The following is a 20,111-nucleotide window of genomic DNA, read 5'->3' as shown; positions in this document are numbered from 1 at the left end:
ATAAAACAGCTTCTGCTGCTGTATTTGCTTTGTTTTGATCAGGTATATTGAGTATAAATATTTATCTGAAATCTCTTTATAAAGTTTATTAGGAGTCTTAGGCTCCTTGAGAATAGGGACAATAGCTTATGTGACTTGGTAACCACGCGTACCTATCACAGCATCTGACACGTGGTAGGAATCCCATACGTGTCTGAGGGAGGAACATAAGAATGAATAAATCAATGAATCAATTTAGCGTTAAAATCACATTAAACTTAGTTATTATACCTTTAAAAAATTTTTTACAGTTAAGTTAGGAAATGTACTGTTAGTTTAATTAAGGAGGGGATAGTTGGGTTGTGGTGATTTTTTCTTCCTCTGTTGAAATCAAGAAACAAATACTTAGGTTTATCACTGAATAAGGCTTGATGGAGATTCTTTTTTTTTTTAATTTAATTTTTTAATGTATTTTATTAAAGGACAGTTGATTTACAGTGCTGTGTTAGTTTCTGGTATACAGCAAAGTGATTCAGTTATACATATATATAATAGTTTACATCTGCTAATCCCAAACTCCCACTCCATTCCCCCTCACCCTTCCTTGGCAACCACAAGTCTGCTCTCTATGTCTGTGAGTCTCTTTCTGTTTTGTAGATAAGTTCATCTGTGTCGTATTTTAGACTCCACATATGTGATATCATATGGTATTTGTTCTTTTTCTGACTTACTTCACTTAGTATGATAATCTCTACATCCATCCATGTTGCTGCAAATGGCATTATTCCATTCTTCTTTATGGCTGAGTAGTATTCCATTGTATATATGTACCACATCTTCTTTATCCATTCATCTGTTGATGGACATTTGGGTTGTTTCCATGTCTTGGCTATTGTGAATAGTGCTGCTATGAACATTGGCGTGCATGTATCTTTTTGAGATATAGTTTGGTCTGGATATATGCCCAGGGTTGAAATTGCTGGATCATATGGCAACTCTATTTTTAGTTTTTTGAGGAACCTCCATACTGTTTTCCATAGTGGCTGCACCAGTTTACATTCCCACCAATAGTGTAGGAGGGTTCCCTTTCCTCCACACCCTCTCCAGCATTTGTTATTTGTAGACTTTTAAATGATGGCTATTCTGACCAGTGTGAGGTGGTACCTCGTAGATTTGATTTGCATTTTTCTAATAATTAGCGATGTTGAGCATCTTTTCATATGCCTATTGACCATTTGTATGTCTTCTTTGGAGAAATGTCTATTTAGGTATTGATGGAGATTCTTTAAGGCCCTGACTGAAAGTAACCATACATGAGAAGTTTATCTTAATGGGACCCAATATCTTGGAATTCAGCTATGTCTTGAAGTATGGGCCAGTCCCTCTTTCCACAATACCCATTTGAGCTTCCTTGCTTTTCCACCTTACCTATCCTTCCATTCTTCAATCCACCCATGCATCGGTCTATAGCCATCTATCTGATCATCTGTCCATCAAATACTTAGGGGTACAGTGATGAACAATAATAAGAGCTAACATTTATTGAGTACTTACTCTATGTCAAACACTGTTATTAACACTTTATGCTAATTAACTCATTTAATCATCCATCATAGGCTTCTATGAAGGATGTACCATCATATTCCACACTTAACATTCAAAGCAACTCAGGTGCAGTGAGATGAAACATCCTGTCCAAGATCACATCACTAGGAAGTAGGGGAGTCGAGATTTGAACCCAGAGGGTCTGGCTCTAGAACTACCAGTCTGCTGCACTAATTAGGCAGAAATTCTCTTGACCTTCACAAACTTTATATTCTAGGGGGAGAAACAGAATTTAAACACATAATTATGTAATTTTAACCGTTAACAACTGCTTTGAAGAAAAAGTATAGGTGTTACAAGAGTATGTAAAAGGGACATGTAGCCTAGTCTGAGGAATTCAGGAAGGCCTTGCTGCTGAGGAAGTTGACCCTTGGGTTGAGCCATGAAGGGTGGGTGGGTGGTGAAGCATAAGCAGGAAAGAGTGTTCAAGGCAGAACAGCATGTGCAGGGGAAAGAGGTATCTGTGCTGAGGACCCATGGGGCCTTTGGTGTCTACTGATGTCAATATGATCAAAAGCCAATTCTAACATGAGCCTCTTCTGAGGCTCTCCATCCCACTGACTTGCACCTAGGTAACCCAGTTACAGAAGGCAGACATCTCCAGTTAAGAAGACAGCCTTGTCATCTTCTCCCTCACCCAGTGCCCAGCATATCCACTCTTGCCATCCAGTGCCACCAAATTTAACCCACTGTCCCCATTGATCTATCAGATCCACTTGTTTCTTTCTGATCCCACCCCACCTCCTGAATACAAGCCACTTTCATTTCTTGCTTGGATGCCTGCAGCCTTCTCCTGTATCCAGCACTCTTCCAGAATGCACTCCAGAACCCCTCACATCCGTTGTCCACACCGCGGCCAGACTGATAATTTCCAAAGGCAAATCTGGTCATTCCACCTCTGCCCTCACTAAAAACCTCCGATGGTCTCCCATTGCTCTCGAGAAAAAGACAAAATTCCCTGCCCTGGTTTAGAGGGCCCTGCATGGCCTGGCTGTCCCCACTGACAATGTCAGTGTCATCCTAGCCCCATGCCGTGTCTCACAGCTCCTCAGCCACCATGGTTGCCTCCCCTTGGTCTCTGCTCCCTGCCATGCCCCTTCCACCGGGAGGCTTGGCAGTGCCCTTCCCTCTTCCTGGAATGCCTTTCCCCTCCACTGTGTTTAGTTAGCTCTTAATCATCCTTTAGATTCCCATTTAATCCTCAGCAAGCCCACCCTATGTCTCTGCTTGGGTACCCATTAATATCTGACCTTTCCCCATTAACATCTCCGTCTGAACCAGATTACTCTCTGTTATGGCTGAATCGTGTCCCCCAAAATTCGTATGTTGAAGCTCTAACTCCCAGTACTCCGAATGTGACTGTTTGGAGATAGGGCCTTTAAAGAGGTGATTAAGTTAAAATGAGGCTGTTAGGGTGGACCCTAATCCAATCCGACTGGTGTCCTTGTAAGAAGAGGAGATTTGGACACAGACATGCACGCACACAGAGGAAAGACCATGTGAGGACACGATGAGAAGTCTGCCATCTGCAAGCCAAGGACACAGGCCTCAGATGAAACTAAATCTGCTAAAACCTTGGTCTTGGACTTCTAGTCTCCGGAAGTGTGAGGCAATAAATCCCTGCTTTTTAAGCCACCCGGTTTGTAGTATTTTGTTATGGCAGCCTGAGCAGACTAACCCTTTCTTTCATAGAAGCTGTCATAGTTAAAGTTAGTTGTCAAAATTAGTTGCAACTTAACTTTCATTTCACTATTTGATTGCTGTCTCCCTGATAAGAATGCAAGCTCTGTAAGGACAGGAACTGGGTCTGGTTTTGCCCACCATGGTATCGCCAGAACCTGGCACAGTGCCTGGCATATAGTAGGTGCTCAGTAAATACTTGGGGCATGAATGAATGGACAAGTAAAAACATATGAGTGAGTGGACGAACACACATGGAGAAGAAACAGTAATTACACAGTGGTTTTACCTTTGGAAAGATTCACTTTGGGCCTGGGCTGCGTCTGGAAGCAAGGGCACCTTGTCCTGGCTAATATGAGTATTAACATGCATTTATGCAATTTCACTAGATACAGCAAATTCCTGGAATTTCAAGCTTTTAGTCCCTCAGAGCAACACTGTTCAGTGAAATTTAATCTCATGGATTTTATTTTTAAAGAGGCAAATAACTCTCTCTAGGGTAAAAAAAAAGATAATTCTAAGAGACATAAATCCAATATCCTTGCAATTGGAAGAAAATATCTTGTTTGTATCAAACCATGATAAAAAAGGGCATGCTTGATTAACGGCATGCTTGATTTCCGCTTGGAAAATGTCCTTGCTGGTTTCCACGGGACAATGACACAGTGAGAGCAGCGTGGAATCACCACACAGGAGGGAGGGTGGGACACACGTGAGAATTTGTTGCAGTTTTAAGAGGAGTCTTCTTTTCTGAGAAACTCATTATTCACTTAATTATTCATTCTGTTTATTTACTGTAGAGTTATTACACATAAATATGGTGCAAATCCCTGGAATCCTCAAACACCAGATGCCAGTTTCCCTCTGCAGTCCCAAAAGACATAGCCAAGCCATCACTGTGAGAATTAAAACAACAACAACTAAAACCCAATTAAAATTGTGCCAGCATGTTCATTTCCAAAATAAAAACCCTGGGAATGAATAAGCTTTTAGTCACTCCCCTGACTGCTTCTGCAAAAGAACAAACACAAAAAACTTTAAACTAAAACTGGCATATAATTAGTATTTAAATCACAGTTACAATGAACCTCATATCTGCACAGAAAGGGCATTGGCTAAGTCAACGTCGTATTATTTCTCCCATTTTCAAAAATCACGTGATTAAAGAAAATGGCATTTCGCTTTTCAGAATTTCTATGTGTCTGGCCAAAGCCCAACGATGGCGGAGGAAGAAGCCAAGATGGCGACATGAAGTTTGGGGTCTTGGAATCCACAGGTTACACAACCTCTTCCTCCTCATGATGTGAGGGGGCCTCACACCCAGGTGCGTCTCACCCACCTGAGTATAAGACTGGGCACAGGAGGGGATGAACACGCAGCCCATGTTCTTGGAACAAAGGCCAACAGAGCACAGAGGAGGCCTGTCTCCTTCAAGAAACTGCTGGGAGTGCAGGGAGAACCACACGACTGAGGGCAGTGCAGGGCTGACCGCGGGGCTGGAGGACGCGTGTGTGTGTGTGGGGCAGGAGAAGAGGTCGGGTGTGTGTGTGTGCACGTGTTTACAAGTCACCAGTCCTCAGGTGATACTGGCTCCACGAAGAACCAAGTGGACTTTCTGATGAGCGGGTGGCTGTGGTCACCTCCACTGGAGAGTCGCAGAGTGATGGGAGATCTGTCTGGCCTGCTACACCCATACCAAATCACAGTCTGCCCAGGGGGGCACTGTGAGACCCGAGGTAACCTTGGAGGTGCAGGCAAATGAGTGCATTAGTGGAAATACGTGAAGGTCTTCTGGATAGGCCAGAGGCCTGCGGTGCCTCCCCTAACCCAGAGCTCAGACCCGAAAGGCCAGGGGTCTCCATTCTCAGCGTTGTGGTTATAAGGGCGGGCTCAGAAGACAGGCTGTCCAGGTTCATATCCCAGGTCTGCCACTGACCTTCACTCCTCTGTGCTTTTTCCCCATCTTGACAATAAGGATAATGCCTCTGTCTTAGAGTTGGCACAAGAATTATCTGTGATAGTGCGTGTGAAGTGCTGACAGCAGTGTCAGCCAATGGCAGGCATCTACTAAACACTGGTTTCTACCATCAGTGCTGGTACGTTCCAGTCCGTGTGGCAATTTATCACAGGACTGAGCTTTGTGGTAACACTGTTGTTTTCTACTTTGTATTTCCAAGGCAGCTGATAAACTGTTCGTTTCACTCCTGAGCAACAAGAATGTTGCTATTCCTGGCACCTCAGATTAAAATAAGTTCATTGCCTCCTGTCTCACAATGCCCATGGCCATTTTTGTTACCTGTTGCAAATATTTTCTAGTCACGTAGCCTAATCTGGGGCCTTTTTGCTGAGAAGGCAAAAACATTTTCTAATCTTTTTGGCAACCACAGTGTAAAGTATCAGGTCCACAAAAACACAAAAGGTCTTCATTACTAATATATGGAATAGGAACTCTGTATAATATTTCATTATTGCTTTCTTATTAACATAACATTAATAATCTGTTGCTGCTTTAACAATTCCTGGGCATGAAAGCCCGGTATATTAAGTTATGGCTAAGATTAGATATACTAAACAGTTACCTCCATGATATCATGAAAGAAACATGATAGAGCTGAGAAAATCAATTTAAATTAAAATAAAATCATTCTGTCTTATGCTTCAGTTTTCAAGGCAGCTGCTCTTAGATCAGCTCTGACGTGATCTCACTATCTGAGGTCTGAAGTTAAGTGGGTGCACCCCAGGCCCTTCCTTCCGGGTGTTTCAAGTCGAGTTGCTCAGTGTCTTCACTTGGGTGGGACAGGGGTGAAAGGGGAGATGAGGAAGCAGGGGCAGAGGGAGTGGAAAGTTAAGTGTGTGGCTTATGAGTTTACAGTCACACCACCAGTCAAGTTAGGTACCAGGGACGGTAAGGTGGCAGCATGTTCATAAGACATAAAAACATCGAACTGGAAGATCGCTTAGAGACAGCTAATCAATCATTTCCCAAAGTATAATCCATGGAACATTAGTTCTTCAAGACGGCTCTCTCTATATCCTCACGTGCACATAAACACACACACACACACAAACACAGAATTACACGGTCCATCAAATAAGTCTGAGAAACTCTGCATTCTACCCATTCCTTGGAGTGCCATAACGGACTTCAGCATTTTAAAGTTTCTGTGAACTCCTACAGTAAGAAAACACCCATTTGTCATGCTTGACCAAGTATTTCCTGAGCTTCCTTGGCCACGGCACCCTTTGTTCATATAACACTTATTTACGTCTAACAGGCAATGAGCAATCTTGTCTAAGTCAACCTCCTCCTTGAAATTGATGAGGAAGAGGAAACTGAGGCCCAAGAAAGGTGTTTGACTTGCCAAGGAGCATCATTCAAACACTGAGTGGAGAGGGGAATTCACATCTTCGGATTCTTAGCTCTGCCTCTCAGAGAAACTTCCCTCTCATTCAGCAATGTATGCAAACCCGTCTTGCACAGGCACGGCGCCAGACACTAAAGACACAAAGATAAAAAATGGTCCTGGCTTCGGGAAGCTCGTAGTCCAAAGCTGGAGGCGGAATGGAAGTGCAGCGACCACACTACAGTGTGAGGAGAGCTCTGAAGTGACTGCTGTGGGAGTGGGTCCAGAAGAAAGTATGACTCATCTCCTAAGGGGTTAGGAGTTAGTTGTCATACAGGACGTGAGGTTGGCATGGGGCCTTGAAGGGTGAGCAGGAGTTTGCCTCGGAATGTTTTTATCTCCCTCAATCCCTTTCTAAGGAGTCCCCACAGTAGCTCCCTTGTGTGGGATGATGTTCGCATAAATCACCACAGGATTCTGTCACCTGACTGGACCAGGATCAGGGCCCCGGGGCGGCCAGTCCAGAGGCTGGCCAGCACACTACAGGAGTGTCTAGGGAGTGCTGTCCAACAGAACTCTGTGCAATGATGGAAATGTTCTCTTTGGCGTGGTTCAACATGGCGGCCACCAATCATAGGTAGTTATTGCACACTTGAAATATGGCTACTGGATATGGCTATCCAGTGAGGAACTGAATTTTTAACCTTATTAAATTTTGATTAGTTAAAATTAAATTTAAGTAGTCACATGTGCTGGTGACTTTAGACAGCACAGCTTTAGACTGATTAACAGATTCACTTTGTGATTCCAATTTAAAATACAAGTTGGGGGACTTCCCTGGTGGTCCAGTGGTTAAGAATCTGCCTTCCAATGCAGGGGATATGGGTTCGAGCCCTGGTCGGGGAACTGAGATACCACATGCTGCGGGGCAACTAAGCACGCACGCCACAACTAGAGAGCCCGAGCACCGCAACTACTGAGCCCGCGCACTCCGGAGCCCGCGCGCCACAACTAGAGAGAAGCTCGTGTGCCTCAACGAGGAGCCCGCACACCGCAACGAAAGATCCCACATGCGGCAACTAAGACCCAACACAGCCAAAATTAATAAATAAATAAATATTTTAAAAAAATACAAGTTGGTTTAGACTTACGATTTTGAGTTGAAATTCGAGTTTACAAATACTATTGAAACATTCAAGAGACTTAAGACATCAGATTATAGAGTTTACTTAATTATACTTAAAACTTATTTAAATACATGGGAAGATGTATTTGTTCACTAGAGAACTGAAGGGCTTAAAAGCGAATTGATTCAAGGATTTGAAAACATTAAAAATAAGTCCTCTGACCAGTGGAATTAGCTAGAAATCAATAACAAAAACTAGAAATGCCACATCTTTTGAAAATTTAACAACTCATTTCTGTACAGCCCATGTGTCAAAGAAGAAAGTACAACAGAAATTAGAAAATATTTTGAACAAAATATTAATGAAGACAAGACATACCAAAACCTGTGAGATGCAGCTAAAGCAGGGCTTAGATGACACTTATAGTCTTATAAGTATTAGAAAAGAAAAAAGGCTGAAAATCTACAGTACAGTATTTGTCTTTCTCCGTACGATTTATTTCACTTAGCATAGTGCTCTCAAGATCCATCTATATCGTCACAAGTGGCAGCTTTTCTTCTTTTTTTTATGGCTGAATAATATTCCATTGTATGGGTACAGATACAGATATATTTCATATTTTCTTTATCCACTCATCCATCGATGGACACTTAGGTTGTTTCCATGTTTGGCTATATTAACATATTAACAGGCTTTCTGAGACTGGCCACAGGGAGAATCTAGGAACCATACCTGTGGGTTTTCTCAGTGCTGTAGGAATTATGAAGTTCAAAAGACATGCAAAGGGCTTTCATTTCGACAGGTCCAAAGCTAAGGGATTTCTTCCTTCGAAATGTATATTGCAAGCAGTACTATAGGAAAGCTAGGCACTTTTGTTTGTTTGTTTTTTGAGGCTCTCCAAATGCAATTCAAAAGCAGATATATGAGGTCTCTTCTTTGTCAGAAATCAACCCATATAACAGGTTGTGAGCATACGTCCCTATGGCAAAAGCCTGACCCCAATGGGACACTGTTGAGAGTTCAGAGTCCTATAAAGTTGCCATTAAGTGGTGGTTTTCCATTTTTTGCTAATGTAGCCTATAACATTATTTTGAAAAGCTATATATAACCCCTTTATATATTTTTAATTGACATCTAGACTTGTATTATAAATTTAGAGTGGCAAGGGATATAATTTCCACCATACAGTAACACCTGAAAATTTTAAAATAAACTTTTATTTTAGAACAGTTTTAGATTTACAAAAAAAAAATTGTGAAGATAGTACAGATTTCCCATACACCTCACACCCAGTTTCACCTATTATTAACATTTTACATTAGTATCATACATTTGTTATAATTAATGAAACAATTTTGACATTACTATTAACCAAAGCCCATGCTTCATTCAGTTTTCCAGGGTTTTTATCTAATATATTTTTCCTTTTCCAGGATCCCATCCCAGCTATCACATTACATTTAGCTGTCCTGTCTCCTTAGGCTCCTCTTGGCTGTGACATTTCTCAGGCGTTCCTTGTTTTTGACCTTGACAGTTTTGAGAAGTGCTGGTCAGGTATTTTGTAGAATGTCTCTGAATTAGGATTTGTCTGCTGTTTTTCTCATGATTGGACTGAGGTTGTGGGGTTTGAGGAGGAAAGCCAGAGAGGTTAAGGGTCATTTTCATCACATACATAAGGGTACATAGTATCAACAAGATCTATCACTGTTGATATTGACCTTGATCACCTGGCTCAAGTAGCGTTTGTCAGGTTTCACCACTGTTAGTCTATGTCTCCCTTCCATACGGTACCCATTGGAAGAAGGTCACTATCTGCAGTTCACACTTAAGGAATGGAGAGCTATGCTCCACCTCTCTGAATGCAGAGTATCTACATAAATCATTTGGAATTCTTCTGCAAAGGAGATGTGTCTCAACTCTGCCATTTATTTATTCAATCATTTATTTGAATCAGTGTGGACTCATGGATATTTATTTTATACTTTGAGTTATAATCCAATACTACTTTATTTTGTTACTCAAATTGTTCCAGCTTTGGCCACTTGGAGCTCTTTCTATTGGTTCTTGTGTCCCTTTGATATACCCCTACCAATGTAAGTTGTTTTCTTTTAAATTTTGTTTTGTTTTGCTTTTTGAGCACTTCCTCACTTTCTGGCTCATCTTGCATATTTTACCACACTAAAAAAAAAAAAATTCCCTGTGCTTTACCTAGTCAACCCTCCTCCACCACAAAAAACCCTTGATAATCACTGGTCTTTTAGTCATCACTATAGTTTTGCCTTTTCCAGAATGTCATATTGGTACCATACAGAATGTAGCCTTTTCACACTGGCTTCTTTCACTTAGAAATATGCATTTAAGATTCACCCATGTGTTTTTGTGGGTCAACAGCTCATTTCTTTTAATCACTGGATAATAATTCCATTGTATGGTTGTATCACATTTTGTTTATACACTCATCTCCTGAAGGACATCTTGGCTGCTTCCAGCTTTGGGTGATGATGAATAAAGCTGCTATTAACATTCTTGGGCAAATTTTTTTGTGGAGAGAAGTTTTCAAATCAGTTGAGTAAATATGTAGGTTCATGATTGCTGGATAATCTGGTAAGACTATGCTTAGCTTTGTAAGAAACTGTAAAACTGTCTTCGGAAGTGGCTGTGCCATTTTGCATTCCCACCAGCAGTGAGTGAGTAGAAATTACTGAACTGAAAGTTAAACTGAGGGAGGAAGAGGGGGAGGAGGAGAACAGAGAATGACAGAGATGTCAGATAACATCGTCGGCATAACATACGTGTAACTGGATTCTGAGAGGACATTCTCTTCAAGGATGTCATAAAAGAAGTGTTTGAAGAGATAATGGCCAAGAGGTTTTCATATTTGATAAAATACATGAAGTATGCTGGAATTTTGGTTTCTATTTGTAGTGGGGGGGGGGGGGTGGAATCTGTTGACACAAGGACATCAGTTAAAAAGCAGGTCAGATAGAACCCTGGATGGCTCAGTGTATATAATTCTATCTATGGATGTGATAGGGATAGTAGAAACAAAGGCAGGAAGGGCGGGAGGGAGGGAGGAAAGGAAGGAAGGAAGAAAGAAAGGAAGGAAGGAGGGAGGAAGGGAGGGAAGGGAAAAAGGGGGAAAAAAGAAAGACAATGAATAAACCTCATTCCACAAGCAGTCCAATATAAGTAGCAGTAGAGAATGCTTGGTAAAGAAGTTGACTCAAGCACTATTTCTGCCATGTTTAACCTTAGAAACATCATTTAAAGTCAAGGTTGGCTTCCTTCTTTAAAACAAAGAAGATGACCAAACCTGGCTTCTACTTTACAGTGACTATTATTATAATACTTGCGATGTACTTCCAGACCCTTGGTCAATTTTTTGGTAAAAATTTAATATTATTGAAATTGTTCTTCCTAATGAATATACTACAGCAAACCTAACTGCTTTGTTCTCCTTTGAAGTTTTTTTCCCCCCGCCAAGGATCAGTAAATCATAAAATAAGGAGTATATTTGGATTTCAGTTTATGTTTTCATATAAATTAATCTGCATTTTCTGTGAAGTTAGAGTAATGTTCTTTTTGATTCACACTTCTGAGCATTTTACCAATTTAGCAATCTAAGAGAAATTTAGATTGAACACCCCACATTTTATTATGTTAAATTGTTTTCAGCCACTTTTGAATCCACGTGGCCAAGCCAATTTAAATTTGTTTTGTAAGAAAGGTCACTTTGTGAGCTGCTATCCCTAATGCCATTACATTTCCATTTATGTGGGTTTTAACTGTCTAATTCTGCAGTTCTAAACAGATTTCTCAAAAGTTACAAGCTAAGAAAAAGGAAAGCAACCGTTTTTATTAACCCTAAATTACAATTCCGTAAGTGAAACGTGAACCCCAAGTACCGTGACTGTTGAAAACTGTGGTTTAGAATTTACACACATAAGTGAGTGTTGCCCAATGAGGATGCACATCTATTTCAAAAATGCTTCCATTGTTCAGAGCATTTCTAGAAATCCTCTTTGAAAACCGCCTTTAGAGCTGGCAGCACATTTTAAAAGATATTGTCTCTGGTGGCAAATCTTTGTCTTTTGAAAGTGGATTTGATTAATAACCCAATGTAATTTGGATTAAGCTTGGTGATGTGTAAGATGGGAATTAGTATTTAATACCTACCATGTGATAGAAGCTTGACCTGGGATGGCCAATGAATCTGGATAAACTCATTCTGGGTCAAAAACAAAGTGTGACCAAAGAATACGGACCAGTGTCATAGATGATTTTCCCACTGGAGGTGATGTAGCATAATAGCAGTTATTTATGCTTAGTCAGGCTGACAGGTTTGGATCTCCACCCTGACACTCCACCCATCGCCATCACCTGGCCTGAGCCACGTTACTTAGACTCTCTGAGGTGGTTTCCTCATTTATAAGAGAGGATGCTAATGTCTATCTCATCAATTTTCAAGAATAAAATAAAATAATACAAAATACCCAGCAAAATTGACCCCCCTTTCCCCCCCTGAAGGTGACAATGGGGAAGGAAAAATATTCATTAGGACACTAATATACCTAAAATAGATAACTAATGAGAACCTACTGTATAGCACAGGGAATTCTACTCAATCTTCTGTGGTGACCTAAATGGGAAGGAAATCCAAAAAAGAGGGATATATGTATACATATAGCTGATTCACTTTGCTGTACAGCAGAAACTAACACAACATTGTGAAGTAACTACACTCCAATAAAAATTAAAAAACAAATTCACTAGGATGAAGGTGGCCCAATGTTTTTTTAAATGGAATTTTATCTTATGGTGTATTTCCCTATTACCTCATCAGATATGAATTCCAAGGTTATTTGTTAATTTTCTATTTGGGGCAAAGATCTAGTTGTTATTTTGGTGTTTTTAGGCTAAGGGACTTGTATGTGTGTGTGTGAGTTGCCTGGTTGTGGGATGGTATGGTAGAGGTACTTGTGAAAGATAAAGCTGAACAGACAAGTGGAGACAAGACTGTAGAGGGCTTTGAATGGCACATTAAGGGTTAGACATGACCCAATAGAAAAGATGGCTATTAAAGCTTTTGAGCAGAGAAAAAAAACCCAAAACAATTCTATTTGTGCTTTGAGAAGATAACTGACATGCTGGACTAAATTTCATGACAATGGGGTCTATTTCTTACTTATCACCACACCCTTTACTCATCTTTATAGCAATGAATAGAAGAACATATGGCCCAATGGACGGATGGGAGTGGGAATAAGAACATGGGCCGAGAGATCATGATGGATGGAAGGAAATGTCATGAAAGTTTTTGCAGATGCAGACTCAAAGGATGCAGTGACTGACTGGATGTCACAGTGAAGGAGGATGGGGGAGATTTGAAAGAAACTCCTAGGTGGCTGGTTCAGATGAGAGCTTGGGGTGGGGGATGGGATGGATGCCATTAACAGAAATAGAAAACACAGAATGAGAAGCCAATTTTGGAAATCAGAGAAAACAATGAGTCTGATTTTAGTTCAGTGAGCTTGGGTTGAGGTGAAAACATCCAACCGGCAAATGAAAACACAGCTCTGGGTGCAGCAGAGATCAAGACTGAAAGATAAAGTTTGGTTGGTGGAGTCACACCCATAAAGGTGATAGCTGAAGTCTTGGGAGAGAATGAAATCATCCTTGGAGAATGTGTTGATCAAGAAGAGTGGCCAAGCACTCCCCTGGTGGCGCAGTGGGTAAGAATCTGCCTGCCAATGTAGGGGGCACGGGTTCAAGCCCTGGTCCGGGAAGATCCCACATGCTGCGGAGCAACTAAGCCCGTGTGCCACAACTACCGAAGCCCATGTGCCACAACTACCGAAGCCCGCATGCCACAACTACTGAAGCTTGCGCACCTAGAGCCCGTGCTCTGCAACAAGAGAAGCCACCGCAATGAGAAGCCTGCACATCGCAATGAAGAGTAGCCCTCGCTCGCCGCTCCTAGAGAAAGCCCACACGCAGCAACGAAGACCCAACGCAACCAAAAATAAATAAATAAATTTATTAAAAAAAAAAAAGAAGAGTGGCCAATTAGAGTACCCTGGAGAATACTAACACTTATGAGATGGTTGAAGATGCAGGAAAAGAGAGTCAGGGAAGAATGGGCACAGAAATACCACGAAAGAGCAGTGCTATGGAGGCTAAAGAGAGAAGGACCCAAGAGAAAGGACAAGTGTGATGGGGTCCGAGAGGGGCTCGTGGGTTTGGCCGCTGGAAATCACTGGTGATCTCCGAGAGAGAGCTGTTGCCACAGGGGAAGACTGGAGCTGGTCATAGTGAAAGATGAGGTAGAGGCGGAGGTATCAGTGAGAGAGATCTGGCGACAGCTTCCTCTTCCACCTTGACTGCTTCTTCTTAGTCGATTTAGAAGACTCTTTTCTCTGCTGCTCCAGTAAATGTTGATGTTACCTAGTATCTGTCCTTGGCTCTATGCTTGTAAGAGTTAGGGTTCTCTTGGTTTCAGATAACAGAAAGCAACTCCAGCTGGCTTGAGCAGGGCGATTTATTGGAAGGATACAGAGTTACCTCATAGGACCCAAAGGGTTATGACTGGGCCTTGTGTACAAGCTTTAATCAGAAATCTGGTACCATGGGGTTTCTCTAGTTCCTCTCTTGTTCCCCTCTTGGTGTCTGTTTCATTTTCTGCTCTCATTGCAAACCAGCTGCCTTGGTTTTCCAGGCCACATGGTGGCAAACATGTCTGCCCCTCGCCCCTGAGTCATCACCACTCATTCGGCCGGAGGAGCGCTGTTCCGCCTCCCTCACCCTCACTCCCGAGGTCTTCCATGGGGAGAGACCGAGCTGATCAGCCTGCATAGATGCCCATACGTGGGCCATGCAACTGAAGGGAGACCAACAGGGTCACACTGCAGACAGCATCATGTGGCTTGGGGACGAGGGTGGGGGCCTGGAAGTGAGAAGCTGGGGCAAAGCTTACAAGACAAGGATTTGGACTGAGTGTAGGGCGAGTGGTGAGGAGGGAAGGTGACATGAGCAGCTTCTCACTGCCCCTTCTTTTGGTCTGTGCTCTGCCCTGAGAGCCTGGGCCCTCCTAAGCACCAAATCCTCGAGGTGCTCTCCCTCCTAGAGAAGGTCCAGGTCATATGGCTTTCTTCTAAACAAGAACAGGGGATGGCCGCCCAGCTCTTATCAACTTCCCCTCCTGTGACCAGCCCTCAGCACACCTGGCTGAGTGCCTAGGGACCAAGCCTATACCCTCAAGATGAATCAGAGTTGACTGATCCAGGGGCCATCTGAAGCCTCTTTCTAGGGTCTCTGCACTTGCACAGATGACGGGCCAGTTCCTTTTTGGAATGGTGTGAGGCTGCGGTGACCATGGGACGGGGGCAGAGTCCGGAGGTGCTCGTGTTGCTGGCTCTCGTTTTCCTGGAAACCCAGCTGCACCACTGCCCTTCCTATGTTGGATTATATAAGCTAGCCCAGTATTTTCTAGTAAATTCCTTTTCTGTCTAAGCTAGTGTGGGTAGGTTTCTGTCATTGAGACCTCACTGAGACCGAAGAGAGCCTGGACTAATCCCGGATCAAGGCAGTTGCCCAATAGCTCTTCCCACCCTGGCCCCCTGCCTACCACTCAACGGGAGGACGTGACCTCTCCCACTCTCTTGTCATGTTTACAGGAAGAAATAAAAGTCCAAATAGTGATTGCAATACAAGGTTTTGGTATTCTGGCAATTACTGAAATATAAACATTTTGTTGGTAGATTACTCTAATTTTTATATTTTAAAAATCTAAAAGCAGGATCACTTATGTACTGAGATGAGGACCAATGACTCAACTATTCAATTTATGATGAAAATACTTGCTGAATAAAACTCTACCCAAAGTCAGAAAGGGCTTTTCATCAGCCAGAACAATTTGTCCTAAAACGCACGTGATGCTCAATGATACCATGGATCCACTTTGTTCTTGAAATAATATTTCATGTGTACTTCTTAATGATTTTCAAAGTTTTCTTCATTTTAGATAGTGTTTAGTATGCTAATTTTGGAATAAGACTTTATTTTTTAACAACCTTTTTATTTTGGAACAGTTTTAGGTTTATAGAAAGATTGTGACGATAGGACAGAGAGTTCCCATGTACTCACCCACTTTCCCCTATGATGAACATTTTCTATGAGTATGGTACATTTGTCACAATTAATGAACCAATATTGATATAGCATTATGAACTGAAGTCCATACCTTACTAGTGTTTACCTAATGTCCTTTCTTCTATTCCAGGATCCCCTCCAGAACACCAAATTACATTTAGCTGTTATGTCTCTTTAGGCTCCTCTGATTTATGACAGTTTATTAAGTTTATCTGCTAATACTTTATGTTAGAAGGATGCTTATTTAATGTTTCTCTTTGACAAATGTACATATTTCCTTGACCTTTAATACTTTTAAAATTTGAATTATATTAGATGTTTTCACAGTGTTGTTAATGTTTAGCATTCTGAACATTTACAGATAAAATATTAGTATTGATATGAGTATTTATTTAAAATAAGTGCTGAATGTCCAGGGTCACAGTTTTTGTTCTAGGACAGCAGTCCCTGGATCCCAGGTATGGATGGGCAGAAAACAGAGAACGGGAACACAGATGGCTAAGGCTCTTGTTTCAGGGCAGAGCGGCCCAGAACCAGGGAGGGTACCGCAGAGGGCAGCCGGGCAGCCCAGGGCTTGTTGTTTTGCTGCAGGAACCCCAGGCCCAGGCCATTCTAATGGGTTCTGCAGGTAAGTCTTTTGCCCCCGATATCCTTACTGCACCCTGTTCTTCCTCGGTATGCAGCTGGAGAAGACTTATACTAATGTCAGCTCAATCTGGTTTTTCCATCTTGCACAGCCAGCACCCTAGGGCCATTTTTGCGATGATGATTTTTGATGACTACTAAGGATACATTGTCTTAGAGAAGTCTTAACTTTGTTTTCCAAAAGCCTTGTTCATTGCTTGGAACGCAGTCAGCACTCAGTTGCATGTAGGTGCTATTATTTGTTCAACCAAAGCTGAATGCATGAAGGAAACTGGTACCACTGGCAGTTCCTGACATTAGGAACTGCTGAGGATCAGGGAGGCTGTGGGTAGGGTGGCAAGGACCAGTAAATGAGTGGAGCATCCTGGCTGGCAGCGTGGGGGGGGAGGGAGTCGGGGGTTGAGAGTAAAGAGGAGGGGTTGGGGACCATCCCAGTGGCAGTGCAAGCAATTGTCAGCATCTGAGAACCATGATGAAGAGTTTAACAGAAGGTATGCAGCATGACATCATCGGTAGAGTGGGATTTGACATCTAAATATATCACAATCTATTTCGGTCTCCCCACAGGTTGCCAAAAGCAGCACACAATAGTTAGGCTTACTTTTGTCCATAGTTCATGGCATATTCGAAGTCTTTAAAGCTGACGTGACCATCTGAGTCTTGATCTACTTCCCTGGAAAATGAAACAGAAAGTTATTTACAGGTTAGTTTCGTCTCACTTTATGCATCAAGAGCACATCAGAATCTTCATTTCTTTTCATGTCTATGTGAGAGGCACCTATTTTATCTGCTTGAAGGCTGAGGTTGATGCTTATCTTTTTTTTTTTTCCCTTGATAATACCTAAGGTGTGAAGGAAAGGAAAAGTTATTTATTAAAACCTACAGAAATAATATATTCAATAAATTTAAAGGAATGTCATCAAATGCACAGGTTATATTAAAAAAGGCAGGAGTGATGGTTTTTCTAGTCATCCTGCAAATTCTTTCTGTGATATATCAATAAATATACATGCATTTGTCAACCAAAAAAACAATGCAGGAGGCTGCAAAGAAGAAAAGAGTTTATTTAGGGTCTGAAAAATTGCAATTTGGGAGATACAAATTCGGGTAACCCCGAAAGAGTGTTCTCAGGAAGAGACGAAAAGCCACGGGGTTGTTAAAAGTTGCCTGGTGAAATTTGTGACTGACTCTGACTCAAGTTAGAAAAGATTTGCCCTTGAGGAATCACAGGTTGTTTTAAGGTAAGGGTCCAGTAAATATTTTGCGTTTCTGGAAGGTGTTCTGGATGACGTCATCAGGACAAAAGATTTTGATGTGCAGAAGTCACACTTCCCTAATGGTCTCCTGGCTCCATTTTAGAGAACTCTCTTAGCAACACCAACTCCATTTTGATTTTCTTTTCACACATTACACAACAGAAGTGTGGAATAAAGAATTAAGAGATAAGAAAAACATTTTGGGAGTAAATAATAATGATGGGAACAGTGACTGACACCCTGCCTCGTACTGTCTTTATATCACCTGTCTCATCAAATCTGTGCACAGATGCCAGGACGGGTCCATTTTACAGACATTGAGCCTAAAGGGGTTCAGTGGTTTCTGAAGGATCATGTTGCTGGTAAGTAACCAGACTTGAAATTCAAATCATGATTGTTAAATTCCCAAACCAGGGCTCTATACTCTATTCCACATGTCTCCCTATGTAAATAGGATGGTCCAGAGAGAAGCGGTTGTGTTGCAATTCCCATGCAGCTAACTCAAGCTCCGGAAGTTTTCACTGGCTTCATTCATGGCCTCGGAAGCTTGGTTAATTCCTCACAAACACCTGATAAGCTTTTCTGACTCCTACGGAGAGAGGTGAAGATGTGAGCCTCTGGCTGGTCAGCGGAGGGTGTGGGCGGCCTCAGCTGGGTTGTCCGTGTGTGTCCCTACAGCCACTGAGACAGGGGCATTGCTCCTTGAACAGGCAGCAGAGAAATGGCACCCATTCCACCTGGTTAAGATAACACATGGCAGAAGGACAAAATCATGGCATAAGCAATACATTCAACTGCTACCAGTGAAAGCAGTGTTTAAGAGTGTGTTTGAAAGATAACTGATGAGTTGTGGTCCCAATTCCTCTTTGGGGGGCACTCTAAAACAATGCATTACGTGCCTTATTTGGAGCTCCTGGGTTGGTGCAAATTATATTTTGTTGAAACAGCAAATGGTATTAACCATGACATAGGGCTTTTTAAAGCAAGGACTGGTCCAAGTAACAGAGCCACTAATCACTGTAATAGTTTTAAAGCAGGCTTTTAAAATATTGAATTCTAAAATAAACTTTCTGAATATTTCATGCCAAAGTCTCTTAAGTCTATAATGGTACTGGATAGAGTGATAATAATTTTTCATTCTTTTGAAGTAGAGAAAATCCCTACTTCTCTGCCCCAGGGCAAAACCATGTTGCAGTATGTTAGTATAAAATGATTGCAGACTGTAGGGGCCATTATTCTTGTTACTTCTTCTGGTAAAATATACATGACGATTTCATGCTATACAGGACCAAAAGCAGAATGTCGGATCTCTTCTAAGGGATTAGAAATAATCAGTATCACATGTTACTGATTACAGAGTATAAATCATCCCTTCTATTAAATTAGATAATTGAAGATTCTTAATATTGCCTATGTATTTTTTCTCAAGGAATTGGATTAGATAAATGGTCTTTTTTCTTTCCACTCTGAACTGGTATGATTGAACTATAAATCTCATAGGGTGAGTTAAGTGGATAACCTAGAAAAGTAATATTTAGAATAAACTGTTTCTGATATATATATATGTGTGTGTGTGTGTGTTTATTCACTTATTGAGATGCTGAATGCTTGTAGAAAAGGAAATCCTTTTGCCTGATTTTCTCAGTAAATAACTTTATTGTAATTCCATTAACTTCTTATTTTTCTTGCTGCCTTTGCCAAAGTTTCCCATCATAAGATGGGCACAGTATAACCAAGAGGTATTAAAATGGAAAAGTTTATTCACAAGGCTTGGAGTGGCGATTTTATAATGAATGGAGGAACATCATGTTTATATTTAGAATGAGACATGGTAAAATACTGTCTTCAACTTTTCTGCATCATCACATATATATATGGTCATCTCAAGGAGAATGAAGAGGAAATTCACATTTCAGAGCTATAATTTTAAAAGCTAAAATACTGTTTTTCATTGCAGATGGAATTATTTCAAAGAAGGAAGGTTTCACAGCACCCACACTCAAGTCACCATGTGATGGAGGAGCAGATGTGGCAGGTGGGTAGAATTAGTGGTGTGCTGAGGAGATGCAGAAAACGTCACTAGGTAAAACGTTTCATTGTTTCTGTTTACAGTGTTTAACCCTAAAAGGAGTATACTCTCCTTATGAAACCAGAGTGTGCTGTCTTGGTGTCACCAACATACATTCAGCACTGAAATATTCCACCACCGTCACTCCAACTAGAAATAAACTCTGGGAAGGCAAGAACTTTCTCTTGTTTGCTGCTGTGTCCCCACCTCTTAGCCCATAGCAGGTAATGAATGTTTGCAGAGTGAATGAATTTGTGGC

The 20,111-nt window shown here is 41.5% G+C and overlaps 1 protein-coding gene across 1 annotated transcript in view; it reads right to left on the bottom strand.

Moving 5' to 3' along the window:
* The window catches only part of EFCAB11 (EF-hand calcium binding domain 11), a 177,726-nt gene that overhangs the window by 20,084 nt on the left and 137,531 nt on the right, over positions 1–20,111 (bottom strand). Inside the window, exon 6 of the mRNA XM_068541768.1 lies at positions 17,130–17,201. Coding sequence (XP_068397869.1) covers positions 17,130–17,201 — 72 coding nt within the window. The remainder of the gene's footprint in view (positions 1–17,129; positions 17,202–20,111) is intronic.

The sequence above is a fragment of the Eschrichtius robustus genome, chromosome 1 (genome assembly GCF_028021215.1).
Source record: "Eschrichtius robustus isolate mEscRob2 chromosome 1, mEscRob2.pri, whole genome shotgun sequence".
Taxonomy (NCBI): Eukaryota; Metazoa; Chordata; class Mammalia; order Artiodactyla; family Eschrichtiidae; genus Eschrichtius; species Eschrichtius robustus.
Note: the sequence above shows the minus strand (reverse complement) of the source record. Positions and strands in the feature narration are given on the sequence as shown.